Source organism: Eubalaena glacialis, chromosome 3 (genome assembly GCF_028564815.1).
Source record: "Eubalaena glacialis isolate mEubGla1 chromosome 3, mEubGla1.1.hap2.+ XY, whole genome shotgun sequence".
Classification (NCBI taxonomy): domain Eukaryota; kingdom Metazoa; phylum Chordata; class Mammalia; order Artiodactyla; family Balaenidae; genus Eubalaena; species Eubalaena glacialis.
The window spans coordinates 187,202,494-187,229,221 of NC_083718.1; the positions used below are offsets into that span (position 1 = coordinate 187,202,494).

The 26,728-nt window shown below is 44.9% G+C and overlaps 2 protein-coding genes across 2 annotated transcripts; both read right to left on the reverse strand.

The window, feature by feature from the left end:
- Window positions 1-1,035: 1,035 nt before the first annotated feature.
- On the reverse strand, window positions 1,036-6,332 carry CORT (cortistatin). Its single transcript, XM_061184126.1, is given in 4 exon segments — window positions 1,036-1,321; window positions 2,348-2,542; window positions 2,544-2,648; window positions 6,318-6,332. Coding segments are annotated over 4 exon segments (534 nt in total). The 3' UTR covers window positions 1,036-1,102.
- A 1,241-nt stretch (window positions 6,333-7,573) lies between these two features.
- On the reverse strand, window positions 7,574-18,411 carry CENPS (centromere protein S). Its single transcript, XM_061184996.1, has 5 exons — window positions 18,268-18,411; window positions 15,195-15,318; window positions 14,370-14,403; window positions 9,632-9,698; window positions 7,574-7,947 (listed from the first exon to the last, which is right to left on the reverse strand). Exons 1-5 carry the CDS (start codon window positions 18,319-18,321, stop codon window positions 7,807-7,809), a joined length of 420 nt encoding a protein of 139 aa, XP_061040979.1. The 5' UTR covers window positions 18,322-18,411; the 3' UTR covers window positions 7,574-7,806.
- Between the last annotated feature and the right edge of the window lie 8,317 nt (window positions 18,412-26,728).

The window sequence follows — 26,728 nt, forward strand, 5'->3', positions numbered from 1 at the left end:
ATCTCCCCCTCATTTACCCACCATTCACTCACTTCTGTGGGAAATTACTGAGGAAAGGGGAAATATAACAACTATACACATATCATATGCATCGGTCTCCAAATGAAGTCCGGACCCTGTGACTCTGGAAGTCCTTGTATCAGCAGTGGAGGCAATCAGGCCACAGGCTAGGCAGCAGCACTGCTCACTATGCTTGATCTGAAATAAGCCTGACGCTCTCCTCCATAAAAAGAATTGTAACAAATTAATATTAACTTACTAGTTAAAATTAGTACAGGTACTTTTTAACAGCAGTTTCGAATGTAACTTTTATAAGCATGTCAACATGATGTTGTCTACCTAATAGCGTGACATTTGTTTTTAATTTTAGCTAAAACATGAGGAACAATCATTTTGTTCTTTGAGCATAATGTTAAAAATTGCTTTTGGGACTTCCCTGGTGGTCCAGTGGTTGAGAATCTGCCTTCCAATGAAGGGGACGCTGGTTCGATCCCTGGTCGGGGAACTAAGATCCCGCATGCCACGGGGCAAGTGAGCCTGCGCACCGCAACTAGAGAGAAGCCCGCGCACCATAACGAAGAGCCCACGCACTGCAATAAAAGATCCCATGTGCCGCAACTAAGACCCAACACAGCCAAGAAAATAAATAAATAAATAAATAATAAAAATAAAAATAAAATTATTTTAAAAAATTGCTTTTAATAGGGGAAATATTGTTTAAATTAGACAGTTTATATCAAAATAAACTCTAATGTTATTCTGAACACGTAAATATGTAGCTTTTAGCTATTTTAAATCAAAGCAAGGAAGACAAGGACAGAACAACCTGTAAACACATAATGAAGGTGGAAGGAAAGCCCCATGGCTGCATTGACAATAACGGAAAAAGCCACAAAAATCTTTATCAAAAATACTCTCTTTGGGTTCCAAATTACTCAAGACACTCAGTATTGGGTGTTTTTGGAGTTTAAATAAAAGCTACTTTTCAAATTACACGAGAAAGAGAAGACAACTGCATAAAGAAGAAAGATCACGGCTGATTAATACATTTTATTCAGATCCATCGTTACACTTCTTTGCATGAGTAATTATGGGTGCGGTTTTATTTGCAGGAGGAGAAGGTCTTCCAGAAGAAATTCTTGCAGGGCGTTTTATCTCGGCGCGTGGACTGTTGGAGGGGCAGGACTTCCTGCCGTTTGGACACCTCCCTGGCTTCCCCTCCTACAAAGGACACTGCCCTGGCCTGGGAGGCCCACTCATACCACCACGCAAGGAAAGTCAACAGGCTGTTCTTCTTTATTTCTGCCACTTCCTGCATATGCTTTTAAAAAGAAGCAGAGGACAAAGGAAAGACAAATCAACCACCTGGTTCAGCCAGCATTAAGATACATAATTCCTTTAAAAAAAAAAAAAAAAGCTCCAGAACAATAAATCACATTTCTATTTAAAGGATGTTAAGAGAACACCTTAACGAAATTGCTCTAATTAGAGAAAAGAAGTTGAAAATTTTCAATCAAGGAAAATCTGCTTGTTTTGCCCCTAATCTTTGCTGAGGTTCTTAATTAGAAGAGGTCAAGAAATCTATCAGTTTCCCTGACAAGTGACTGGCAGCTAAGAAGCCCCCCAAGGTGGACCAGGCTAATTTAGCTTGGTTTTCCCATCTCTGGTCTTCCTCCTGGCTGTCCACAAATTGCTTTTCGAGACAGATCAGCTTGAAACATTATATTCTGGCTTTTCAAACTCCTTAGAGAGCTTCTAGGAGTAATCTGATGATGAATGACTTGTCTGGAACTCAGCTGATAATTTCAGAGAAAAATCCATTTTTAATGGTCAACTTTATGTACTCTTTCTTGGAACTTTTTCAAAATGGGAAAAAGAGAAAAATACGTCATGTCATGAAATTACAAATTCTCACAATGGAAAACGTAATGATGTCAATTAATCTGAGCCAGTGAGAACATGTGCAGTATATATAAATTAAGATTCTAGAAGTATGTGTGACTAATACCACAGTGGCAGCTCCATGATTGCACTGCAATAGACTGGTGTAATCACTAAATGTTTCAAAGACTAGCAGCTGGAGATTGCTAGCTTGAAGAAGCTCCCCTTAGTGTCAGAGCTTTCTAACAAACTTCCTAACAACTGAAGGTAAACAAGAATCAATGGTCTATATGGACATCACGGCGCAGGGCAGCTGAGGGGCACACTGCGGAGTCCAGCCCTGCAGCCTGTCCTGTACACACACTCAGCCGTGGAGATGCTGGGGAATCCGTAGGGGTGGCCAAATGTGCCAAGGAAAGAGACAGCCCACAAGTGGGTTAGCGTGCGGCCGAGTCGGACTACTCACCGCACTGTCGTGGCCGGCGAGGCCGCCCTCCGGGGGAAGGGCAGCGGTGGCCCCCGAGGGCAGCGGCGGCAGCAGGAGGCAGAGGGGCGGCAGCATCCTGCAGGCTGACTGGCACTTCTCTCCAGCCCTGCGGCTGCTCGTCCTGCTTGGCAGCCCCGAAATCAGTGTTTTGTGGACTTGGGTCTCTTCTTTGGAGACCAGGGGGTTATTTTAAGCTCAACCTGCAGCTGTTTTTTTGTGTATATGCCTGTCTAAGGCCTGTACCCCCTCTCCCTTCACACTCAAGCAGTGACGCATAAGCCTGAGCAATCAGCGCCCACGAAAGTGCTTTCGGATTGGATTTAACCCCTTCATTAAAGCCTCAGATCTCTTCCTGTGTTGAGAGTGGATTTGCTCCTACTTTAGAATGCAAAGTGCGCTTGCCTCTGAAGAAGTTCTACCTCCTCGTAATTATGCCCAAGCAAGCAGGAAGCCATGAGAACAAAACCAAGTGATTTAACATAATACAAAATTAGCCTTGGATAAGGAGCTTAAAATCTGCAATTTTGCCCACGTAAAAGTATGACTGAATCTGCTTGGGCAGAAGAAGCAAGGAGACGGTGAGGGCTCAGGGAGCCGCTCAGCACCCACTGGTCTCCAAACCACAGGCAAGGGCGACCCGAGTGATGGTTCCCCAGCACCACCTCCCCGCCCAGCAGGCCAGACACTGTCCTCTGGCCCAGGCCTTCCCAAACTGTGACGTGAACCCAAATCACCTCATTAAGATTAAAATGCAGATTCTGACGTCATGGGTACGAGGAGGAGCCGAGATCCCACAATTCTAATGAGCTGACACTAGAGTAACCAGTGTTTTTCATCTGCTGCTGGCCACTCACTAGTGGCTCATAAACTAGCACTTTTTTTGAATGAAATAAAAATTAGAGGGCATCATGTTGAGTAAGGATAAATACTGCTGTGTGTGTGTGTGTGTCTGTGTGTGAAGTGTAAAACGTACTTCTTACTGAATGCCCTGCACTTCACCAGCTCCTGGGGCCTCCTCTCCTCCTTATGACAGCTCCGCTGCTGAGAACTCCAGAACGTGAAGCCCTCTGTGCCATGCCACCTCCTGGCTCCTCCTGATGGGTCCCAGGTTCAGAATCACACAAACAAATGTGCAGACCCTCTTCACCTAACTGAGACAGCTAGGAAAATCTGAAACATCCACCACTAACCTACTAAGGTGACCAATGTCAAAGGCAAGGTTCTAAATGGAAGAAAGCAACCAAAGAACTGACAGCGCTTTCCAGAAGTGAACATTGAAGCTTTCGGTTTTCCAAGATCCTGGTTCACACCCCTTCACAGGGAAATCTCAACCTTAAATTTCATTGCATCACAGGCTTGTTGTTTAAGATTCTAGGTAAAATCGGCACGGCCTGATGACCCATGGATCATACGCTGCATATAGCTTAGTCCTTTTTTTGGTACCACAATAAATTTTTTGCCTAACTCCCACAAATGGTGTTAAAAATGTTCAGATATTCTTGCAGATGAGAAGGTCATGGCAGCTCAGCCAGCTTCTTATAGCCTTAGTATATTTCCCAGATTTTATTCAATGGCCTCATTAAACACTGAGCGCCTGGCACGTGCCACCTAGAAGTACAAGAGAGCCACATCCTCCACCCCGACAGAGTTGTTACAGCCCCGCTAAGGGGCAGGATACACACTCTGCAAATGAGAGAAAAGTAAATTTTTGGTGCAAAGAGGGTTATGTGCTGCGGGTTGGAGAAGGCTTCATGTGATCTTATTACTGACCGTTTTCAAGGAGATGGCAACATATCGTAGTACTTCAAGGTGACGGCTCTAGACCAAAATCCTGGTTTTGCTGTTGAATTAACTTTTCTAGGGCCTCGGGTTCCTCATCTATGAAATGGGGATAAAAACCGTACCTACTGCCTACCTCACAGAACTCTGTGAGGACCAAATAAGATCATGATAAGCACCTAACACAAGTAGAAAGCACAGAAGGCCCTCACGATAGGAACTGTTACTAAGAAGATACCCTAAATCCTTAGTCCTTCCTTCCCCACAGTATAAAGAAGAGCTCCCTGCCACAAAACGTTGGAAATCTCTGGTTAGAGCCATGAAACTCAAGCAAAGGCTCCTCCTCACCACCCAGCACATCTCAGACTCGGGAACAAGTACTCGGGGGCGCCTGCCTGCCGTGTGTGCACAGCACTACACAAGGCACCCACCACCATCCGCCACCCCAAAGCCTGCCCACAGGGAGCCGACGGTCTAATGTTTTATGCAAGAACGTGTGCTTCTGAAAAGAAGTACCACGGGAACTGTGACTGAAGGAACACAGTACCGTGTGATTTCGAAAAAGGGAGATTGTTTATTCTAAATGGCAGAAGTAAGACCTAGATAGACGGTGGAAGACTCTTCTTCATATACAGAAGAAACTTGGCAACCATCAGTGTCCAATAACAGAAAGGGCGCTCTGTCCCTGAGGAATTCAGCAGAGCCCGGGGAACCACAGTCAGCAGTGCTGCAGAAGGGGTTCCTACTTGCTGGGGAGATTGGACTAAACGACCTCTAAGGGTTCTTTACAGATTCTGCAATTCAGTAAAGGTAGTAATCGGGTCCTGATTACGCTTTCCCAGACACCTAGGTTTCAAGGTATCAGCTGTGTATGAGCCAGTGTAGACCTACCCCAGCGCATTCCAGCTGCTGCTGTGTGTAGAAGGGGATGCTTTGAAACTTCCCTGGATCGTTAACTGAGTAATAAAAAATTAACACAGGATCTTTTATTTCAATTTTTTTTGAGGAATTGGTGTAACAAGGAAGACAACAAACATTATAAATGTAAATTGCCCCAACTACGCTACCAGGCCACATTTATGTCAAAGACATCTGCTGCTTTACACGGTCAATCATCTGGCTACATGGTTAATAAATCTAGTTAAAGTTCAGATGAGCTTCCAGGACTCTGAGGAAGCAAGCCTGTGAGCAAGAGCCCTCTACCACTCCCTGCTGCCACTGTCAGCAAAGGTGGAACTGGAAAGGATGACTGACATCACATGGACATTCCGGAGTCAACTAAACCCTGATCGGAACATGCGGTGGGCAAGAGGCAGCTCCTGAGAACTCAGGGAGTAGACTCAGCCATTCCATACAAAGTCTGGCCACCCCTGTGTTATAATCCCCGAAAAATGTGTTGTACTACCACTTGTCTAAAATATGAACAGGTCATACATAAATGTGCCAAATAAACCAAAAGATTACGTGAACATCAAGTCAACTTTCTCATCTGGCTAGAAAACTTCACGTCAAAATACCCACGCCAGCCAGGAGGGGCCCTCTACAACCCTCTAATCAGGGACAGGACACCCAGGGCGCACACGGCTTCATCATTTCTAGTCATGCGTATTCTGAGTTTCTGGAGCTACAGAAATCTATAGAAACAAGAAGCGTTATAATGGTTCTACCAATTTCCTTTTATTGTCGCATATAACATTGCTGCGAGAGGTATTAACTCTATTTCACTGATAAGAACACAAAGTTTCAGAAAGTCGTACAGCTATTAGAGTTATGAAATCAGGATGCAAGTCTAGATTTGTCAACCTTTGGAAAGTCCACAGTATCTAGTCTCAAAACTCTCCGTGATGAGGCGTGTAAAGACAGCTTACCTGAAAATGAAACTAACTGCTAACATACAGATCTTTGGCTGGAATGTACTGTAAGGACGGAAGCCTGCATGATTCACATTTCTTTCACTGATGTGACACAAAGGTGTTACAATTATTATCTGAGACCAAATGATTAGTTATTTGCAGAACCTGAAACTGTGAAGTTTGAATTCAACGCTTTACTATGACCATAGCTCAGCATCTCCTTTTGAGAGTTATCGACTCTGGGGTATCTTTTGCTGATCATATCTGGGCATGGATGGTATAAATTCCATCCAGCTGCACGCCCTTTTCTCTCTCACCCAGTCTAGAGTCATCACTCCAAACGTGAGTACCATCTCCATTGGTCAGTAGATCCTGGGTGGTTGGTTAACGTCTTCAAGCTCCAGCGTGCTCATCAGTAAAATGGGAATAAACAAAAAAACCCTGAAAAAGTTGTGAAGAAGTATATGGAGCACCCAGAGCAGCACCTGGCACACAGAAAGGGCTCTGTAAATGCCAGTCCCTTTTCTTTACTCCTGTTGCCCCAATAAGGAAAAGGCATGCCCTGGACCCCTAATAAACCCCAAGGAGAAGACAGCAGACCTGGGACTCCTGGAAGCATCATCTCTCACAAACTAAAACAGAGGACACAAAACTGAAGTGTTTTGGAGAAGTAGTCGGGTTTTCCTCTCAAGCAAAACTTCTGCCCAGTATAATTACAAAATAGCCAGAGAAAAGTCACATAAACTGTGTTTCTGGAGAAAATCACCTTTAAAATGTAAAAAGGACCATTTCCAAACACCCACCCTTTTACCTTGTGATCACAAGTGACGCGGGTTTAAAAAACAATACTGGAAAAAAAAAAAAAAAAAACAATACTGAGGGGCTTCCCTGGTGGCACAGTGGTTAAGAATCCGCCTGCCAATGCAGGGGACACAGGTTCGATCCCTGGTCCAGCAAGATCCCACAGGCCGTGGAGCAACTAAGCCCATACGCCACAACTACTAAGCCTGCGCTCTAGAGCCCCCAAGCCACAACTACTGAGCCCACGTGCCACAACTACTGCAGCCCGCAAGCCACAACTACTGAGCCAGCACACCTAGAGCCCGTGTTCTGCAACAAGAGAAGCCCGCGCACCACAACAAAGAGTAGCCCCCGCTCGCCACAACTAGAGAAAGCCTGCACACAGCAACGAAGACCCAATGCAGCCGAAAACAAATTAATTAATTAATTAATTAATTTTTTAAAAAATCAATATTGGTAATCAAAAGAACTAAATAGGGAGTTCCCTGGTGGTCCAGTGGTTAGGACTCGGCCCTTTCACTGCCATGGCCCCGGTTCAATCCCTGGGCAGGGAACTGAGATCCTGCATGCCACGCAGGGCAACCAAAAAAAAAAAAAAAAAGAAGGACTAAATAAATATAGCTTTATTCATCTTTCAGGGACTGTCAGCCTGAAAACTTATATAAAAGAATGAAAAAATAACTATGATTTTTGCTTGAAAAAGTCAACGATATGTAATTGCTAACACAATTTTATTAATTGCAATAGATACAATTTCCAATATATACCATTCAAACACACACTTTTTTCATGTGCTTCAGTAAGACATGGGAGTATTTTGCTTAAGAGTTTCCAGTTCTCTTTTAAACCACCTTTTGCAGTCAGTGACTTGGAGAATACAGTACAAAAAGACCCCAAGCCTTTTTTTTTTTGTTATCTCCACTTACCCTTTCAAAACCCTTTGTTGGCAATACGTGTTTTTAGTGGCTCTACCTGAAGGCTGCTTTTTCCAAACGGCGACAGACTTTAATTCTCACTTTCCACTACACCAGCCTCTGCTGGCTCCACTGAATTTTTGTTTTCATCCTCTAACTTCTTTTTCTTCTTTGCTTTTCGTTCCAGGTTAAACTGAGCGATGTCTTCATTTTTCTCTGTGATGTATTTTAGCTATAAAAAAATTTTTTTAACTACATTTTTATCTGGTTGCAAAGCCATTTATAAGCCTAAGGGGAGAAAAAAATCTACACCGTTTCCCAACCACTCCCACCCTGGGTTACATTCCTTAGAGTTAAACACAGCTTCAAATTTTTTCTGGAAGAAGGAATCAACCTCAAAAGTCAACTCACTGCTACATATCCTACCAAACAGGTAGGAGTTCCTTGAAAAATCAAAAGAATTAAAACTTGTAGCTTACAGAAGGCATGCCAATCACAAATATACTCTACAAAGCACAAATATAGTCAACGTGCCCCTAAATTTATGCAACTAAAATTACTGAGCAACTACTGTGTACCAGAGACTAGAGATACAAGGGAAATAAGACAAGGTCCCTGCCCTCAGGGAAGACTTGTTCTAATGCACAAATTTAGCTCCAACTCTTCAGTAATAAGTTTCTGTCAGATGAAAAAAAAATTAAGAATCCAAAATAAAAACAACATTCTGAAGTAGACAAATAGGCACTAAGCAGGAAACTTCCCAATTAATAGTCTAAGATGACTTGCACTGACGATTCCTTGGCAAAAGATAGAAATTGCTCACTGAAGCTGACCAAGTAACAGTTATGACAGGATTTATGAGGAGAGAGAAATGTCTTTTCCACTGATACACGGCACCACGAGGCACCTGAGCTATTTACTTAGGAATCATATCATCCTTAACCTTGACTTAAACTTTGGAGAAATAATATTAGAAGAGCAGAGATAGAGAACAGCCCAGTGGAAACAGCACTAGATTCAGGGTTCAAAGGTTAAGGTTAAGCTGTCAACCAGAAAACTTCCTATTTAACTTTGGGAAGTTACTTAACTCCAGTAGCCTAGCCTGTAAAATGGGGCTATCTAGTCATGTTATTGAAAACCCTCAGAGGGTAGTTGTGAGCTTTAAATAATATATGTAAAATATTATCAATAAAAGTCCTGTGTAAACTGCCAAATGCTACACAAGTTCCTTCATTCAGCAACTACTCGTGAGCACCTACTGTGGGCCAGGCCCTATTGTAGGCACGGCAGATGCAGCAGAGAAGAAGGGGACAAAAATCCCTGCCCTCGTGGAGCTCACATCCTGGGGAGGAACGTAAAGTATTTTAACTGCTAGGATCAGACTAAGTCAGGAAACCTCACAGGTGTCCTGGATCTGCCATCGGCCACAGCTACTAGCCTGGGACGATCACAGCATCACCTGTAAAATGAGGGCTTGGTCAAGATGATGTCTAGACTTCTTTGAAAAGACAGACAATGTGCTCAATTTCCTGCACATCCCAGATGTACAGATACTCTTTCCATACCTGGCCCAACAGAACTGTGGGCACCATAACGAAACTATCCCCATACACTCTGGCCTGCGACCTGTCTCTGACATCATGCTCCAAATGAAACATGGGACCAAAGTTTTGAGATATTACAAAAAAGGCAAATTATGAATCCAGAGAGCACTGATTAGAAAATTTCAAATTGGCTTAGTAAGATCCATCATAATGAAAGAAAGCCTATAAATTACAGGCAGGTCTGAATGGTTCAAGCATCTCTCGTTTTTAATGCAAGGTGCCCTGGGGAATCACTTCATGGCTGCAAGTGATTAATTGGGAATAATGTATTCAGATGGGAAAGGGGAGTGAGGAAAGAAATTCATCTCTCACCAGTGAATTACTCCTCCTGGCTAAGAGCTTCACATCTTCAGTGTTAATGGTGCTTCTTTTCGCATGTCTGCAGAAAGGGCAGAAACAATTCACCAAAATGTTTGGTATTATTTAAAGTTTTGATGAAACACAGAAGTTCATGGCCAGACTTCACACCAGCAAGGATCTCTAAGTAGCCCATCTTTTCAGATTAAGGTCATTAAGCAACAGTGACACAAAAATGAGTGAAGTGACGAGCCAAGATACCAACTAAATAAAGGGACTGAGAGAAAGCAGAAGCCCGTCTGTCCACTTCCACCTGAGGGCCAGCGTGCTTGGAGAATATGAGCAGGGGAAGGAGTGAGGGGCGTTAAACCCTTCCCAAATGGCCTGCTTGGTCACAATGGACACAGAGGCCACCACACAAAAAGCAAGAAGCAGGTCAGTGAAGCACCTTCAGTGAAAAGAGAATGACACAGAGCTCATGATACAAAGATCGTCTCTGCTTAAGTAGACGTTAAACAGAAGAAAAGAGAATTTCCATGAAGCATGGCTTCACTTACACCAAGGTCCTAAAGCTCTTCTCCAAAGCCTACATTACAGGAAAAAGCTTGTGCAGGTGTCTCCTAACACCCCATTTCCCAACTAGGAGATAACGCATCCCCCCGACAACAGCCCAGTTAGAACAAAGAACATCCTCTCAACTGGAGTCTGTTTCTTGCTCACAACACGGACTCAAGTTCTCGTCCCAGTCCTCCTATGCCTGCTTTAAAAGGTAATTTGAGATAATAAGCTCTATTCAATAATTTATTACTCTGATTACACCCTTTCTTGCCATTTCTAACTTCCTCCAAAAATAACTAGGAACTTTGTAAGTAGGAATAAGGAGGAATCTTTGTATCCTTAATAACTATCAAAGTGGCCAGCACATAGTAAGTCCTCACTGTTGAGTTAAAGATAAAATCACAGAAATTATATTCCATAATTTGGCCAAGTTAGTCTTTCACATCCTGCTAAGTGTGAAAGTATCATGTGCCATCTCATCATGATTGACAATATCTGCCTGTCCTGATATAATACCCGTGTCAGAAGATAACTTCTAACTAGCCACCTGCAAGGACCAGAACAGAGGAAAGCGGGGAAAAAAGTCAGACAGAAGGTGACAGAGAACTTCCCTGGTGGCACAGTGGTTAAGAATCCACCTGCCAAAGCAGGGGACACGGGTTCGAGCCCTGGTCCGGGAAGATCCCACATGCCGCAGAGCAACTAAGCCCACGCGCCACAACTGCTGAGCCTGTGCTCTAGAGCCCGCGCGCCTACAGCCCGTGCTCCGCAACAAGAGAAGCCCCCACAATGAGAAGCCGGCTCGCCGCAACTAGAAAAAGGCTGCACGCAGCAACGAAGACCCAACGCAGCCAAAAATAAATAAATAAAACAAATTAAAAAAAAAAAAGGTGATCATATAGCAGCCACAAAGTATGAAGCCAGTCCACAAGTTCCCTGTGTGCAGGACATTAGGTGCCATGGACACACCGTGGCCTTCATCTCTATCACACGATCAGGCTGCTCTGGCGGTATTACCGCCTTGGTAAAGTGCCATACAAGGAGTAGGTAAGAGGAAGCAGCACACTGAACTATTCACAGAGTAAGATTAGCTTATCTGTTCACGAGAAGCATTTAGGAAACAGCAGAGTCAATCGTCTCCACCACTCAGCTTGTCATCTGGTTTCTCTGCACCATATTCTTTATTCTTTTTTTAAAATATTTTTTAATTTATTTACTTGGCTGCGCCGGGTCTTAGTTGCGGCACGCCAACTCATAGTTGCAGCGTGCCAACTCTTAGTTGTGGCATGTGGAATCCAGTTCCCCGACCAGGGATCAAACCTGGGCCCCCTGCATTGGGAGCATGGAGCCCTGGCCACTGGACCACCAGAGAAGTCCCCTCTGCACCATGTTTTAATGTTACCACTTTCCCAGATGGAGGAGCAGGTATATCCTATGCCAGCCACTGCACATCAGAGATTCTCCTAAATCAAACCTCTGGCTCCAGAAAATTACTCTAGGGAACGTAACAAAGGGATTTTTCATATAACACTTTTAGCAACACAGGTTTCAAAGATTATTCCCAAAATGCCCCTAGAATTTATTTACTGTAGAATATCTATCTTCTTCAAAATGTTTCATCTTTAACATGTTAACAACATTAGGTGACTAGAGATTTCAAAGCTAAATAAGGGAAATTCACAACTTAGATTGGGAGATGATCTTCCAAAGTTTACAGGTGAATTGAGTTTATAGTATTTACAATTTAAATGCATTTTATTTCATAGAAACAACGTTACAAACACTGGTTAGGTTCCCAGCCTCCAAAGACTATTTAATATATAGCCAACCTGAAACAGTATGTATTTCAGACTTCTCAAACTGGGGTAATCATATTGTAGTTCTCAGGGCAGGGACTATGTGACAGGGAAAACCCAAAACCACAGGAAAAAGCTGACCTTCTGGGAACATCAATTTTATTCAGTGATAAACTTTAAAACAGGATTTTTTATATGAGAGCAAACTGGACTATTTTGAAAACGAATGTAAAATTAAGACAACGGATGAGTCTTCTAAGAAAATCTGTGCCTGTGTTCGCTCAGGGTCCTTGGGAGGACGTCTGAGGCGCCCTGGTGCACCCACGTGAGCACCGCAGAAGAGGAGGCACCTCCTAGTAAAGCCTCACTCGGAGAACATAGGCTGATACCCTTTACACAGACTCCTTTACTCAAAAGATGACGTCCTTCCTTGTGGAGCTGACAGTCTAAGTGATACCCACACACCACTCTGCCCCAGTGCCCAGCAAAAGGAAATGGACTTAACGTAACTATAAAAAACACAGGGATTCCCCTGGTGGCGCAGTGGTGAAGACTCCGCGCTCCCAATGCTGGGGGCCCGGGTTTGATCCCTGGTCAGGGAACTAGATCCCACATGCGTGCCGCAACTAAGAGTTCGCATGCCACAACTAAGGAGCACACGTGCCACCACTAAGGAGCCGGTGAGCTGCAACTAAGGAGCCCGTGAGGCACAACTTAGGAGCGTGCCTGCCGCAACTAAGACCCGGCGCAACCAAATAAATTAAATAAATTAAAAAAAAAAAAAGACAATCATGGGAATGTAATGTACAGCATGATGACTATTAAAAAAAAAACTATAAAAAACACAGAGTACCTGAAAGCTTAATGTGTTACAATGTTAAATAGTTCTAATTTCATTTCTTTTTAAATTTTTAAAAATCTCTGTAGGTTTTTTTTTTTGGCTGTGTTGGGTCTTAGTTGTGGCATGCTGGATCTTCATTGCTGTGTGCAGGATCTTTTAGTTGCAGCATGTGGGATCTAGTTCCCTGACCAGGGATCGAACCTAGGCCCCCTGCATCGGGAGTGGGGAGTCTAATCACTGGACCACCATGGAAGTCCCCTAATTTCATTTTTACTCCTAGTATTTAGAAGTATTTAAAGTTTTTCATTGTCTTTTCCCACAACTAACACAGAAATGGCGAGGAAACCCACACCTGAGGGCTTGCTACAGGCATCTAGTGGGTAGAGGCCAGGGGTGCCACTAAACACCCTAAAATGCACAGGACAGCCACCACCAGAACAAGGAATTATCCAGTCCAAAATGTCAATAGTGCTGAGGTGATCTGTATTGATAAACTCTATGTTCAAATCAAATAACCATTTGTCTACTTATTTACATTTTTGTGTCTTCCTTTGTAATATAAAGGGCTCATATTTTTTAAAAAAAGAAGAAAAGAAATGGTAAGTAAAGGTAGTAAATGTATTTCGCAGGAGACTCAGAGTGGGGGTGGGCACGAGGCACAGGTAAGGGGCAACCGCCTGAATTAACAATGATAAGCCATATAAGCTATCTGTATCCTATATATTATCCTTATCCCTTCTGGCCAAGTTGAAGATGCTAAGCGGTTTTTAGGGACTCATACACAGGAATAGGAAAGATTTAGAGCCTGACCTCTGAGAACCTACTGCTGTAATTCATTCAAAATATCCATCGGAGAAACAAAGAGCTAACAGGAGCAAGGTGAAAAGCATGGGGTGTGGGAGAGGCTGGCACCAAATCAGAAGTGGGAGCAAATTAGAAAGCTTTGGCCCTTTCAGGCCTTCCTCATTCAAACTGCTTCATGAAAGCAATTTGTTGCAATTGTTTTCAATTACCTGCAGTACTAATTGAAGAGAGGAGCATAAATCACCTGTAAAAGCGAACACTTTACCAGCTGAAAGTAAGTCACACACTTTTCAAGGAGCGTGTGTCTCACTCGTAACAAGCTCAGCAAATGCAGGGCTGACGGGCCGCGGGCTGTATTATCCCGACACCTGCGAGCTTCCCCGCGGAGCACGATGCAGCCCAGCCCGGGCGCCCAGCCTCACGCCCCAGCACTGCACCACCTGCACAAATGGCCTTAAAAGCACAGGCCCTGTGCACAGAGCCCTGGAGACATGATTCATACCTTTTTAACCTGGAACTGAATAACTTTGGTTCCATTAACAAAAAATACTTGGAAAGCTTCAAAAAATGCCAAATCAAGTCTGAATGGACAGTGATTAAAGCAGATGTTACCTTCTTACAGAATCATGACTGGAGGCTGAGCATCCACAAAACACAGGGGGAAAAAAAGCTAAAGCTCTCCTGAAATTCACCACCAGATGGGGTGTATCAATAGCATGTAAACAAAGATCCCACAATCAAGCTCTCTACCCACCTTGCAAACATTTCAAGGTCTCTGGCAAAATTTTCTGAAAGAGAAAAAGAGATGTGCTTTAGCCACCCTATAGCAATTTTTTTTTTTTTCAGCAGTGCTGCATGGCATGTGGGATCTTAGTTCCCTGACCAGGAATCGAACCCGTGCCCCCTGCTTTGAAAGCACAGAATCTTAACCACTGGACCACCAGGGAAATCCACCCCCCATCTCAATCTTATTTCAGAGGGAGAAAAGTGAAATCTCAATGTCTACAGTAAGTACAGTGACTAATACAACAAATCCTTTTAAAGGTGAGAGGAGGCCCTTCAGGCAGGTCCATCACTGGATTCATTATGACCTCCTTGTCCTCCCTGGCCCCCTCCACCCTTCATTACAAGCCTTTGGTAATTGTGGCTACACCTTTCCTTCCTAGAAACTATCCCTAACTTTAAATTTTGCTACGAGTTAGGGCTTAGGAGGACATTAATCTCCTCTGAAGTCAAGCAAATACCAAGGCTGCAAGTTCAACTGTCAAATAAACTGTGGGTGATATAAAAAAGTTATAAAGCAATGAAATTTATGTCTAATGTTCCCGGCAGTTTAAAGCACAATAAAATAAAGGTGCTGATGCCCCCGTGTTAGGGTAATAGAAAGAAAAAAAAATAGTTCTTTCCATAAGCTATCTGAATCTTACGGCCGATAAAAGAAACGTTTCATGAACGGTGTCCAATGATAATGTTCTCTGTCTGCTGGTAAGACACGCCACGGCACCCCCCCGCACATTTCTCCCAGGCAAATCAACCTCTGGGCTTTCTATACATCTGTAGGAAGACCGTGGCTGCATACCGCACTGTTGAAAAGTCACCTCCGAAATCGCTGCAATGGTTTGTTTGCTGAACTGCATCTCTTTGTCCGACGCAACTTCCTCACAAAGATGGCCAACAGTGTAGTGAACCGCTGCCTTTAGCCTCTGAAGCAAAATCAAAACACTTTGTGGGTAAGATTGCAAATAAGAGCTTTTCACATCTTAAAAAATTAAGATCAAGGAGAGGGTCTGATTCCTTCACCTGAAGGAATCCTCACCCTGATTCCTTCAGCACTTTCCATAATGGCTGACTGACTTTTCAACTGTACTAAAAAATTAATGGGGCCCTCTGGAGTGTGACTTGTAGAAACATTACCTTCTAGTTAATGGTTATGATTTAGGTCAAGTAAAGGTAAGGAATTATGATGGCAATTCAGCAGGGAATGAAGGCAGACTGGTACTTGGGAGGCATCTATGTGACTTTACTCAGTTATGCCACATTTATGTGCCAAGTGCCTACTGCGTGAAGGCGTGTGCTAGGTGTCTGGGCAACACAATGAAAAAAGACAGGGATTTCTGCCCCCATGTGGGGGTTAATCAAGCAAATGCAAAAGGACCCCGTCCCCGTGCTTCAAGTCCTTGCCAGCCCCAGTCCTGCATGAGACAGGACGAATGACCAGGACAACACAGGGAAAGGCTCGTGAGGCTGCATTGGACCCTCCTCTGATTTGCTGGTTTGCTAGCCCACCTCAACAGGACCCTCACTGCTCCTCAGCAACCCTTTCAGGTACTGGAAAACATGCCTCTACCCCATGCGGAGGAGTAAAGAAGCAAAACAAGCTAAGCCAAGGTCTCCGTCTCACGTGAATAAACTTGCTGAGCCCTGTGTGGGCTCCACCTGTGCTGGAAACAGAGCTGAAGTGGACATGGTGACAGCTGAACCCAAGACAGTATCAACTCTACCAGCAAGTGTTCATGGTAGAAGCAAGATGAGGAGGAACTGCAAAAACACAAGTCCAGGACCCCAGAGTAGAGGCCAGGCAGATAAGCAAGGGACCTACGTTCCTTAGTTTCAGATGTCACAAGAGTAGGTAAGTGGAGGGCATTGGTGGGAGGAGACAAAGAGACCACCACCCTGGGAGGGATAAAGACCCTCCAAGGGATCTTTTGTAGGTATGTGTAGAGGTGAGGTTAGGGGTGGGGGAACAGGACAGGGATCCTTCCGACTGCTCCAGAAGTTTTCTCTGCCGGCGCCTACCCCCACCTCCTGGAACGGGCTAAGTGCCTTCTTCGATGCTGAACACTGAGAGGCTAAATCTCTAGACTCTAAACTCCTCGAGGGCAGGACCCTTCAAGTGTTGTTCACGGCTGTCCACCTAGTGGCAAGAACAGCTGGCTGAGTGAATGGCTGGATTCCCCCCCCCCACCCCGGCTCACCACTGCATAGAGAACGAGGTTCAAATTTCTCAGTCCATCTTTGCAGCCTTACTCACTTACTCAGTAAGCGTTGTCTATTGAGAGCCACGCTCTGTACTAGGGGCTGAGAACACAAAACTGAAAAGGACAGTCCCTGCTCTCAAAGAGATTATCTCCCACCACACCTGTGCCATGAATGGACTCCTGGAAACCACCAATGTCATGAAACACAAAGAAGGTGGAGAACCGTTCCAGGGAAGACCGGAGCCAGGACCACTTGATGCAAGGCATGATCCCTGACTGGATCCTGGATGATGGAAAAAAGACCACTAAAGAACATCTTTGGGGGCTTCCCTGGTGGTGCAGTGGTTAAGAATCCACCTGCCAATGCAGGAGACACGGGTTCAAGCCCTGGTCCAGGAAGATCCCACCTGCCCGTGGGCCACAACTACTGAAGCCCGCGCGCCTAGAGCCCGTGGTCCGCAACAAGAGAAGCCACTGCAGTGAGAAGCCCACGCACCACAACAAAAAGTAGCCCCCGCTCGCCGCAACTAGAGAAAGCCCGCGAGCAGCAACGAAGGCCCAATGCAGCCAAAAATAAATAAATAAATAAAAAGGAAAAAAAAGAACATCTTTGGGACAACTGGGGGAAACTGAATATGGACTGACATTAGATCATAGGATTTTATCAATATCAAACTTCCTGAGCGTGATCAGAGATTATGTCACAGAATGCCCTTGTTCTTGGGAGAAGCATGCTAAAGTATTAAAATTTAAAGATGAAGTGTCAAGTGTATTTAATTCTCAAATAATTCCGAAAAAAGGAGCAAGGGAGCAAATACAGCAAAATGTTAATCGGTGAATCGAGGTGAGGGGCATATGGGTGATGAATACATTATTCTTGCAACTTTTTCTTGAAGGCTTGAACTTCAAATAAAGGAAGGGAGTGGGTAAACAGCGTCTGAACCTTAGGAGCTCATTCCCGCGTCTCTTCGGTTAATCCTCCCTGAGGTTGCCAGCCTGGTTCTTGGTTTTCACCTCTTTACAACACTGTTCTCACGCCTCTGCCACGCGGTATTTATTCCGGTGCTGACTAAAGGACTGGATACCCATAACTACCCCGAGAGCTGGTTACTATCACCCCGATTTTCCATCTAGGAAAACTGAGTTTGGGCAGAGTCAACACAACCCTCCGGGCGGAGTCGAGATTCGAACTCACATCCGATGGGCTCGGGAGCCGGACGGCCTGGATTTGCACCAGGGTCTGAGGCTTGTCTCCTCGCGGGCAGGACGGAGAGCGCACGGGTTACGGGAGCCAACATTTTAGAGCTTGTGCTGCGTGCCAGGCGCCTCACAACGACCCTGTCCGAGGAGACTGAGGTTGCCCCAAAGCCAGAGGGACCCCGGCCGCCGGCCTCCGTGGAGCGCCGCAGGAACTTCCACGGACTCTCCCTTCTTGCGCCGCCGCCCGCACGCTCCGATCCGCGATACCATGGAAACCGCCTCCCAGCACCCCCCGCGGCAGCCGAGCCGGCCTAAGCGCAGGCGCCAGGCGGCCGGAGCCGGCCCGAGCAGGCCCGAGCTCGCCCTCCGACCCCGGCACGAAGGCGAGAGCGGGCGGAGGCAGGGCCTTTTTCTCCCCTGCACAATCTAGACGCCGTCCTCCCCCAGCCCAGCCAAGACCGCATTCTCCTGTACCTGTTGGTAAGAGAATCGCTGCTGCTCCTCGGCCCCCTTCTCCTCCTCCATCATCACCGCGAGCGGATCCTGGCAGGCGCGCGATGACAGAAAGAGGCGGTGGCCGGGAAGGCCCAGTCGGATTTTCCCGCCACGGCGCCGGGCGACGGGCCGCGCGGGGGGCCAAAGCGCGAAGCTGCCGCCTGCCTCGCTCTCGGCCCCTAGCGGTGGCTCTGGGAAGGGCGCCTCGCGGCCAGTCTGCTCCCGCCCCGCCCAAGCCGAGCTCCCCGGGGACCCCAGAGCCAGCTCTACGCGGAGCACAGTGGGCAGCACCGGCTCCTGGGGAGAGAGAGAGAGTGTGTGTGTGTGTGTGTGTGTGTGTGTGTGTGTAGGGACAACGGTACACAACTCTGTACCAGCTCCCGGAAAGAGTGTGTGTGTGTGTGTGTGTGTGTGTAGGGACAACGGTACACAACTCTGTACCAGCTCCCGGAAAGAGTGTGTGTGTGTGTGTGTGTAGGGACAACGGTACACAACTCTGTATTGTAAGTTACATGCGGCTGTAACCTTGGTGTGCCTTGCAAAATCCAGTGTGGGTTTTTGTAATTCTGTAGTGTCACAAAGTAAGACCACGGATAAATGCTTGATGTCTATCCCCTTCAGCGAATAAGTTGCTCACCCCATTGCCAAAGGAATATAGCTATGACCCGAATGTTGGCTGATTTTCTTTTACGTTAAGAGTTAAGTGAAATAGGGGACTTCCCTGGGGGTCCAGTGGTTAAGACTCCACGCTTCCACTGCAGGGGCGCAGGCTCCATCCCTGGCCGGGGAACTAATAAGATCCTGCATGCTGTGCTGCGCGGCCAAAAAATTTTTTAAAAAAAAGTAAAGTGAAACCCAACGTTGGATCTTCACTGCTTCCAAACTTTCTTCAGTTACTTTCCTCCTTCCCAGCTGCACTCTTTGGAGCTTCACTCACACGTTGATGACATGAGTAAGGAACTTCTCTGCCAAGTCGAATAACAGTGTCAAGTACTGGAAGAGTAGTTCCTCAACTTGTGCTATTCATGAGGTAAAGGCTGCAGACACCATACACATTCAAGTTTAATCTGCATTATTAACATATTCCCCCCTCACTTCCTTAAGTATACAGTCAACAAGGAATTAATTTGTAGATCTGTAGATTTCCTTGGTGTAAATACTCCCACCATGGCCGATTTCAAGCCACCAATATGAGGAAACTGAACTCAGCATTTGTTACCAAACCAGGTTTGTGTGCCCCAGGAGCAGCAGGCCAAACATGGAGACACTGAAGTTTGCAGCAGAGAGTGTGTTGATGACGTAGATCCTCACGGAAGGAGACAAGAGAACAAATCTCAGGCCCGCATCCCAGAAGGCCCGAGGCTTGAGATATTTATGGGATAAAGAAGCAGGGTGGTCTTAGGTGTGGGGAAAGGTGATCGGAGGCAGGGGAAAGGTGAGGCAGTCAGTATTCTGCGCAGGCGCAGTTTCAGGGTCGGTGGTCCGAACTAGTCTTAGCTGGTCTGAACTGGGCAGGAGCCAACTCCAAAGTTCGCGAAAACAAGCCCCCCGTTACTATAGTGACCCATACGTCAGAAGCGTTATCTATAAGGGCAGTTTAGAAGTCTGGTGATACATACCTAGGCAATGTGAAGCTTGGAGGGGATGCAGTTAGAGAATGGAAAAAAAAACAAAAAACAAATAAGCAGGCTTAATCAGTAAAGGAGGCTGCAAGCAGAGGGGTTTCTAACAGGCGGTTCCCTATCTGCTGTTCGGTAGGACACACTCAAGGATTTCTGCTAACCCTGTGGGGCACGGCCTCACAGAGAGGAGATGCTGCACACCGCCAGTCAGACACAATAGATGGAAAGAACGGCAAGAACGTAGATGATAAAAAATGTGCAACGTAGTAGCGTAATTAAGAAGTGATGACTTTTGAGTTTTTACTACCTTTGTTTTTAATACAATTTATTTAAGCCCAAACTTATGGAACTTAGTTCTTAATAATGGCTGTGTTTGTTTCTAGTTTTCAGTACTCCTGAAAATTTAGAAATCAACTCTCACCGTAGGAACTGGCTCTAGCACACTGCTGGCCTGGCACATAGTAAACACTTACTGAATCAAAGTTGAAAGAATGCATTGTAAAAAAAAAAAAAAAGAATGTACTGTGTTGGAATCAGTTGTTAGATGCAGACCTGAGTGCCCAGCTCGCTGAGTTCCAGTGAGAGCCCCAGAGCCGGGTGCACGGTGGGTTTCACTGAATGTTTGTTGAGGATCTGACTCTCAGCAGCATCTCAGTGAGTCCTGACAAAGTAGAGGCCCCCCAATTGTTTTAAAGAAATTTGACTTAGATATATGTAGAGGTATCCCCTGCTTTTGAAAGTTTGCACTAAGCCACTGCACTTTTATGAAGTTCTACATTAGTATGGCAACGGCTTTTTTCTCGTAAAAATGAAAATTCTCTTTGAATTTCTTTCGGTTAGCGAAAACAGGTACTAACGCAGGGCTTTCATAAAAGCAAAGTGGTGGAACTCGAACTTTCAGGAAGGGGGGAAACCTGTATATTTCTAAAGCCTTATTGCAGTCATCAAGGGGAAAATCGTATTTTTGGACCTCCTCACACTTCTCTTACAGTTTAGTGCTCTGTTTATTTATTTTTTATTTATTTTTTTAAGAGTTTTTTTTTAAATTTATTTATTTATTTATTTATTTTTGGCTGTGTTGGGTCTTCGTTTCTGTGCGAGGGCTTTCTCTAGTTGCGGTGAGTGGGGGCCACTCTTCATCGCGGTGCGCGGGCCTCTCACTGTCGCGGCTTCTCTCATTGCGGAGCACAGGCTCCAGACGCTCAGGCTCAGTAGTTGTGGCGCACGGTCTTAGTTGCTCCGCGGCATGTGGGATCTTCCCAGACCAGGGCTCAAACCCGTGTCCCCTGCACTGGCAGGCGGATTCTTAACCACTGCGCCACCAGGGAAGCCCTTGGTTTTTTTTTTTAAAGAAAAGAGCATATGCATCTATATGGGGATGTGGGATATTTGAATGGAACAGAAAAAGAGCTGGGAGGATACATGACAAATACAGTTAAATTCTGAGCATGGGTTGAAGAGAAGGCAGATAAAGGCACTCAAATTTTTCACTTTATATATTTCTGTATTCTGAATTTTTTTTTTTTTTTTTTTTGTCTATGCTGGTCTTCGTTGCTGCGTGCGGGCTTTCTCTAGTTGCGGTGAGCGGGGGCTACTCTTTGTTGCGGTACGTGGGCTCTTGTTGCAGAGCACGGGCTCTAGGTGTGCGCGGGCTTCAGCAGTTGTGGCACACGGGCTTAGTTGCTCCGCGGCATGTGTGATCTTCCTGGACCAGGGCTCGAACCCGTGTCCCCTGCATTGGCAGGCAGGTTCTTAACCACTGCGCCACCAGGGAAGCCCTGTATTCTGCATTTTTAAACGAACTCCAGCCCTCGGACCAGGCCTTGGGTTCAGAGCCCAGCCCCTCTCACAAGCTTTGTGACCCTGATCAAGTCAGAACCCCTCCAAGACTCAGTTCCCTCCTTTATAAAGTGGGGATCATAGGACCAGCCTCACAGAGCAGTTGTGAGGTTTAAATTGCCTCACATAAGTGTTCAAGAAACAGTAACAAAAAAAAAAAAGAAAGAAAGAAACAGTAACAGTTATTTCCCAGGCAGCGTCTGTGCTTTTTACCTTGCACGGTATCTCACTTTAAAGCAGCTGCTTCCCAGGCTGAAAGAGCATTATTCCAGCGACACGTGCAGAATACCCTAACCCTTTAGGGTCTGAAGAGAGAGGTCCAGGGCTGAGGTATTACGTTACAGAAAATGGATGTACACTGACCTTCTGAACAACACGGGTTTGAACTGCACGGGTCCACTTGCACAAGGGTTTTTCTCAATACTAAATGCTACAGCACTACACGATCCACGATGGGTTGAATCTTTGCGTGCCAAACCACACACTTGGAGGGCCCACTATAAATTATACGCAGATTTTCAACTGCAGGAGGGGGAAGTGGGGATCGGCACCCCTACCCACCCACCTCTTGTTCAAGGGTCAACTGTGGTTGGTTGGGACTATTTTCACAGGATGAAGAGCTGGCATGTAAACTGGCCAGTAGGTGTCAGCATTGCGCCGACAACGCCCTCTTGCCCCTTGGTTAACACTCACTGAGCGCTGACTTGCTCCTAGCTGTGCCCTAGGTGCCCTGCCCTCGGAGGTGGGTGCTGTTACCCCCATTTTATATATGAGGGAAGAGTGTCCCAGAGGTGAAAGGACTTTGTCAGAGGTTGAACTGCTAGGAGGTGGTAGAGCCCAGATTTGATTATGAGCAGCCTGGCTTCTGAGTCCACATTCTTATCCTCTTCTCTCGTCCCACTGCCCTCACCATAAATAAGGCAAGGACACTGCAGGTTTCCTGAGCCCCTTCCAGCTGCATTAAATAGGGTACCATAAATGTTTAATCATTTATTTTCCCTAAATTTGCACTGTAAAATGCTGATTCAGAACTCCATCTCCATCGGCTATTGTATGTATTCTAGGAGCTCATGAGGTCAGGACTTTCATATTCTCTCGCCACTAAACAAATGGTTCCCAGCACGGTGCTTGGCACATAGTAGGTGTACAATAAATCTGCCAATGAGTAATGCATTGTACACATTGAGCAGTAAGATAGTCTGATGATCTCTACCAAGTAAGAACACAGAGGCCAGGGGAGGAACCAAGATGGTGGAGTAGAAGGACGTGCTCTCACTCCCTCTTGCGAGAGCACCGGAATCACAACTGGCTGCTGGACAGTCATCAACAGGAAGACACTGGAACTCACCAAAAAAGATACCCCACATCCAAAGACAAAGGAGAAGCCACAATGAGACGGTAGGAGGGGCGCAATCAGAGTAAAATCAAATCCCATAACTGGTGGGTGGGTGACTCACAGACTGGCGAACACTTATCCACAGAAGTCCACCCACTGGAGTGAAGGTTCTGAGCCCCACGTCAGGCTTCCCTACCTGGGGGTCCGGCAACGGGAGGAGGAATTCATAGAGAATCAGACTTTGAAGCCTAGTGGGAATTGATTGCTGGACTTCGACAGGACTGGAGGAAACAGAGACTCCACTCTTGGAGGGCGCACACAAAATAGTGTGCGCATCGGGACCCAGGGGAAGGAGCAGTGACCCCGGGGGAGACTGAACCAGACCTACCTGCTAGTGTTGGAAGGTCTCCTGCAGAGGCAGGGGGTGGCTCTGTTTCACCGTGGGGACAAGGACACTGGCAGCAGAAGTTCTGGGAAGTACTCCTTGGCGTGAGCCCTCCCAGAGTCTGTCATTAGCCCCACCAAAGAGCCCAGGTAGGCTCCAGCGTTGGGTTGCCTCAGGCAAAACAACCAACAGGGAGGGAACCCAGCCCCACCCATCAACAGTCAAGTGGATTAAAGTTTTACTGAGCTCTGACCACCACAGCAACAGTCAGCTCTACCCACCACCAGAGCCTCCCATCAAGCCTCTTAGATAGCCTCAACCACCAGAGGGCAGACAGCAGAAGCAAGAAAAACTATAATCCTGCAGCCTGTGGAACAAAAACCACATTCACAAAAAGATAGACAAGATGAAAAGGCAGAGGGCTATATACCAGATGAAGGAACAAGATAAAACCCCAGAAAAACAACTAAATGAAGTGGAGATAGGCAACCTTCCGGAAAAAGAACTCAGAATAATGATAGTGAAGATGATCCAGGACCTCGGAATAAGAATGGAGGCAAAGATCTAGAAGATGCACGAAATGTTTAACAAAGACCTAGAAGAATTAGAGAACAAACAAACAGAGATGAACAATACAATAACTGAAATGAAAACTACACTAGAAGGAATCAATAGCAGAATAACTGAGGCAGAAGAACGGATAAGTGACCTGGAAGACAGAATGGTGAAATTCACTGCTGCAGAACAGACTAAAGAAAAAAGAATGAAAAGAAATGAAGACAGCCTAAGAGACCTCTGGGACAACATTAAACGCAACAACATTCGCATTATAGGGGTCCCAGAAGGAGAAGAGAGAGAGAAAAGGACCCGAGAATATATTTGATGAAATTATAGTTGAAAACTTCCCTAACATGGGAAAGGAAATAGCCACCCAAGTCCAGGAAGCACAGAGAGTCCCATACAGGATAAACCCAAGGAGAAACACGCCGAGACACATAGTAATCAAATTGGCAAAAATTAAAGACAAAGAAAAATTATTGAAAGCAGCAAGGGAAAAATGACAAATGACATACAAGGGAACTCCCATAAGGTTAACAGCTGATTTCTCAGCAGAAACTCTACAAGCCAGAAGGGAGTGGCATGATATACTTAAAGTGATGAAAGGGAAGAACCTACAACCAAGATTACTCTACCCAGCAAGATTCAGATTCGATGGAGAAATCAAAAGCTGTACAGACAAGCAAAAGCTAAGAGAATTCAGCACCACCAAACCAGCTCTACAACAAATGCTAAAGGAAATTCTCTAGGCAGGAAGCACAAGAGAAGAAAAGGACATACAAAAACAAACCCAAAACAATTAAGAAAATGGTAATAGGAACATACATATTGACAACTACCTTAAACGTGAAAGGATTAAATGCTCCAACCAAAAGATACAGGCTTGCTGAATGGATACAAAAACAAGACCCATATATATGCTGTCTACAAGAGACCCACATTAGACCAAGGGACACATACAGACTGAAAGTGAGGGGATGGAAAAAGATATTCCATGCAAATGGAAATCAAAAGAAAGCTGGAGTAGCTATACTCATATCAGATAAAATAGACTTTAAAATAAAGAATGTTACAAGAGACAAGGAAGGACACTACATAATGATCAAGGGATCAATCCAAGAAGAAGATATAACAATTATAAATATATATGCACCCAACATAGGAGCACCTCAATACATAAGGCAACTGCTAACAGCTATAAAAGAGGAAATCGACAGTAACACCATAATAGTGGGGGACCTTAACACCTCACTTACACCAATGGACAGATCATCGAAAATGAAAATAAATAAGGAAACAGAAACTTTAAATGACACAATAGACCAGATAGATTTAATCGATATTTACAGGACATTCCATCCAAAAACAGCAGATTACACTTTCTTCTCAAGTGCGCACGGAACATTCTCTGGAATAGATCACATCTTGGGTCACAAATCAAGCCTCAGTAAATTTAAGAAAATTGAAATCATATCAAGCATCTTTTCTGACCACAACGCTATGAGATTAGAAATGAATTACAGGGAAAAAAACATAAAAAACACAAACACATGGAGGCTAAACACTACGTTACTAAATAACCAAGAGATCACTGAAGAAATCAAAGAGGAAATCAAAAAATACCTAGAGACAAATGACAATGAAAACATGATGATCCAAAATCTATGGGATGCAGAAAAAGCAGTTCTAAGAGGGAAGTTTATAGCTATACAAGCCTACCTAAAGAAACAAGAAAAATCTCAAGTATACAATCTAACCTTACACCTAAAGGAACTAGAGAAAGAACAAACAAAACCCAAAGTTAGCAGAAGGAAAGAAATCATAAACATCAGAGCGGAAATAAATGAAATAGAAACAAAGAAAACAATAGCAAAGATCAATAAAACTAAAAGTTGGTTCTTTGAGAGGATAAACAAAATTGATAAGCCATTAGCCAGACTCATCAAGAAAAAGAGGGAGAGGACTCAAATCAATAAAATTAGAAATGAAAAAGGAGAAGTTACAACAGACACCGCAGAAATACAAAGCATCCTAAGAGACTACTACAAGCAACTCTATGCCAATAAAATGGACAACCTGGAAGAAATGGACAAATTCTTAGAAAGGTATAACCTTCCAAGACTGAACCAGGAAGAAGCAGAAAATATGAACAGACCAATCACAAGTAATGAAATTGAAACTGTGATTAAAAATCTTCCAACAAACAAAAGTCCAGGACCAGATGGCTTCACAGGTGAATTCTATCAAACATTTAGAGAGGCGCTAACACCCATCCTTCTCAAACTCTTCCAAAAAATTGCAGAGGAAGGAACACTCCCAAACTCATTCTATGAGGCCACCATCACCCTGATACCAAAACCAGACAAAGATACTACAAAAAAAAATTACAGACCAATATTGCTGATGAATATAGATGCAAAAATCCTCAACAAAATACTAGCAAACAGAATCCAACAACACATTAAAAGGATCATACACCACGATCAAGTGGGATTTATCCCAGGGATGCAAGGATTCTTCAATATACGCAAATCAATCAATGTGATACACCATATTAACAAATTGAAGAATAAAAACCATCTGATCATCTCAATAGATGCAGAAAAAGCATTTGACAAAATTCAACACCCATTTATGATAAAAACTCTCCAGAAAGTGGGCAAAGAGGGAACCTACCTCAACATAATAAAGGCCATATAC

What these genes read in the sequence shown, in the direction of transcription:
- CENPS (XM_061184996.1), bottom strand. Translation starts at nt 18,321, where the DNA reads ATGATGGAGGAGGAGAAGGGGGCCGAGGAGCAGCAGCGATTCTCTTAC. An exon ending in AGCGATTCTCTTACCAACAG is followed by an intron (nt 15,319 to 18,267) that starts GTACAGGAGAAT and finishes ATTTTGCTTCAG; the next exon opens with AGGCTAAAGGCAGCGGTTCA. An exon ending in GGTGACTTTTCAACAGTGCG is followed by an intron (nt 14,404 to 15,194) that starts GTATGCAGCCAC and finishes TTTCTCTTTCAG; the next exon opens with AAAATTTTGCCAGAGACCTT.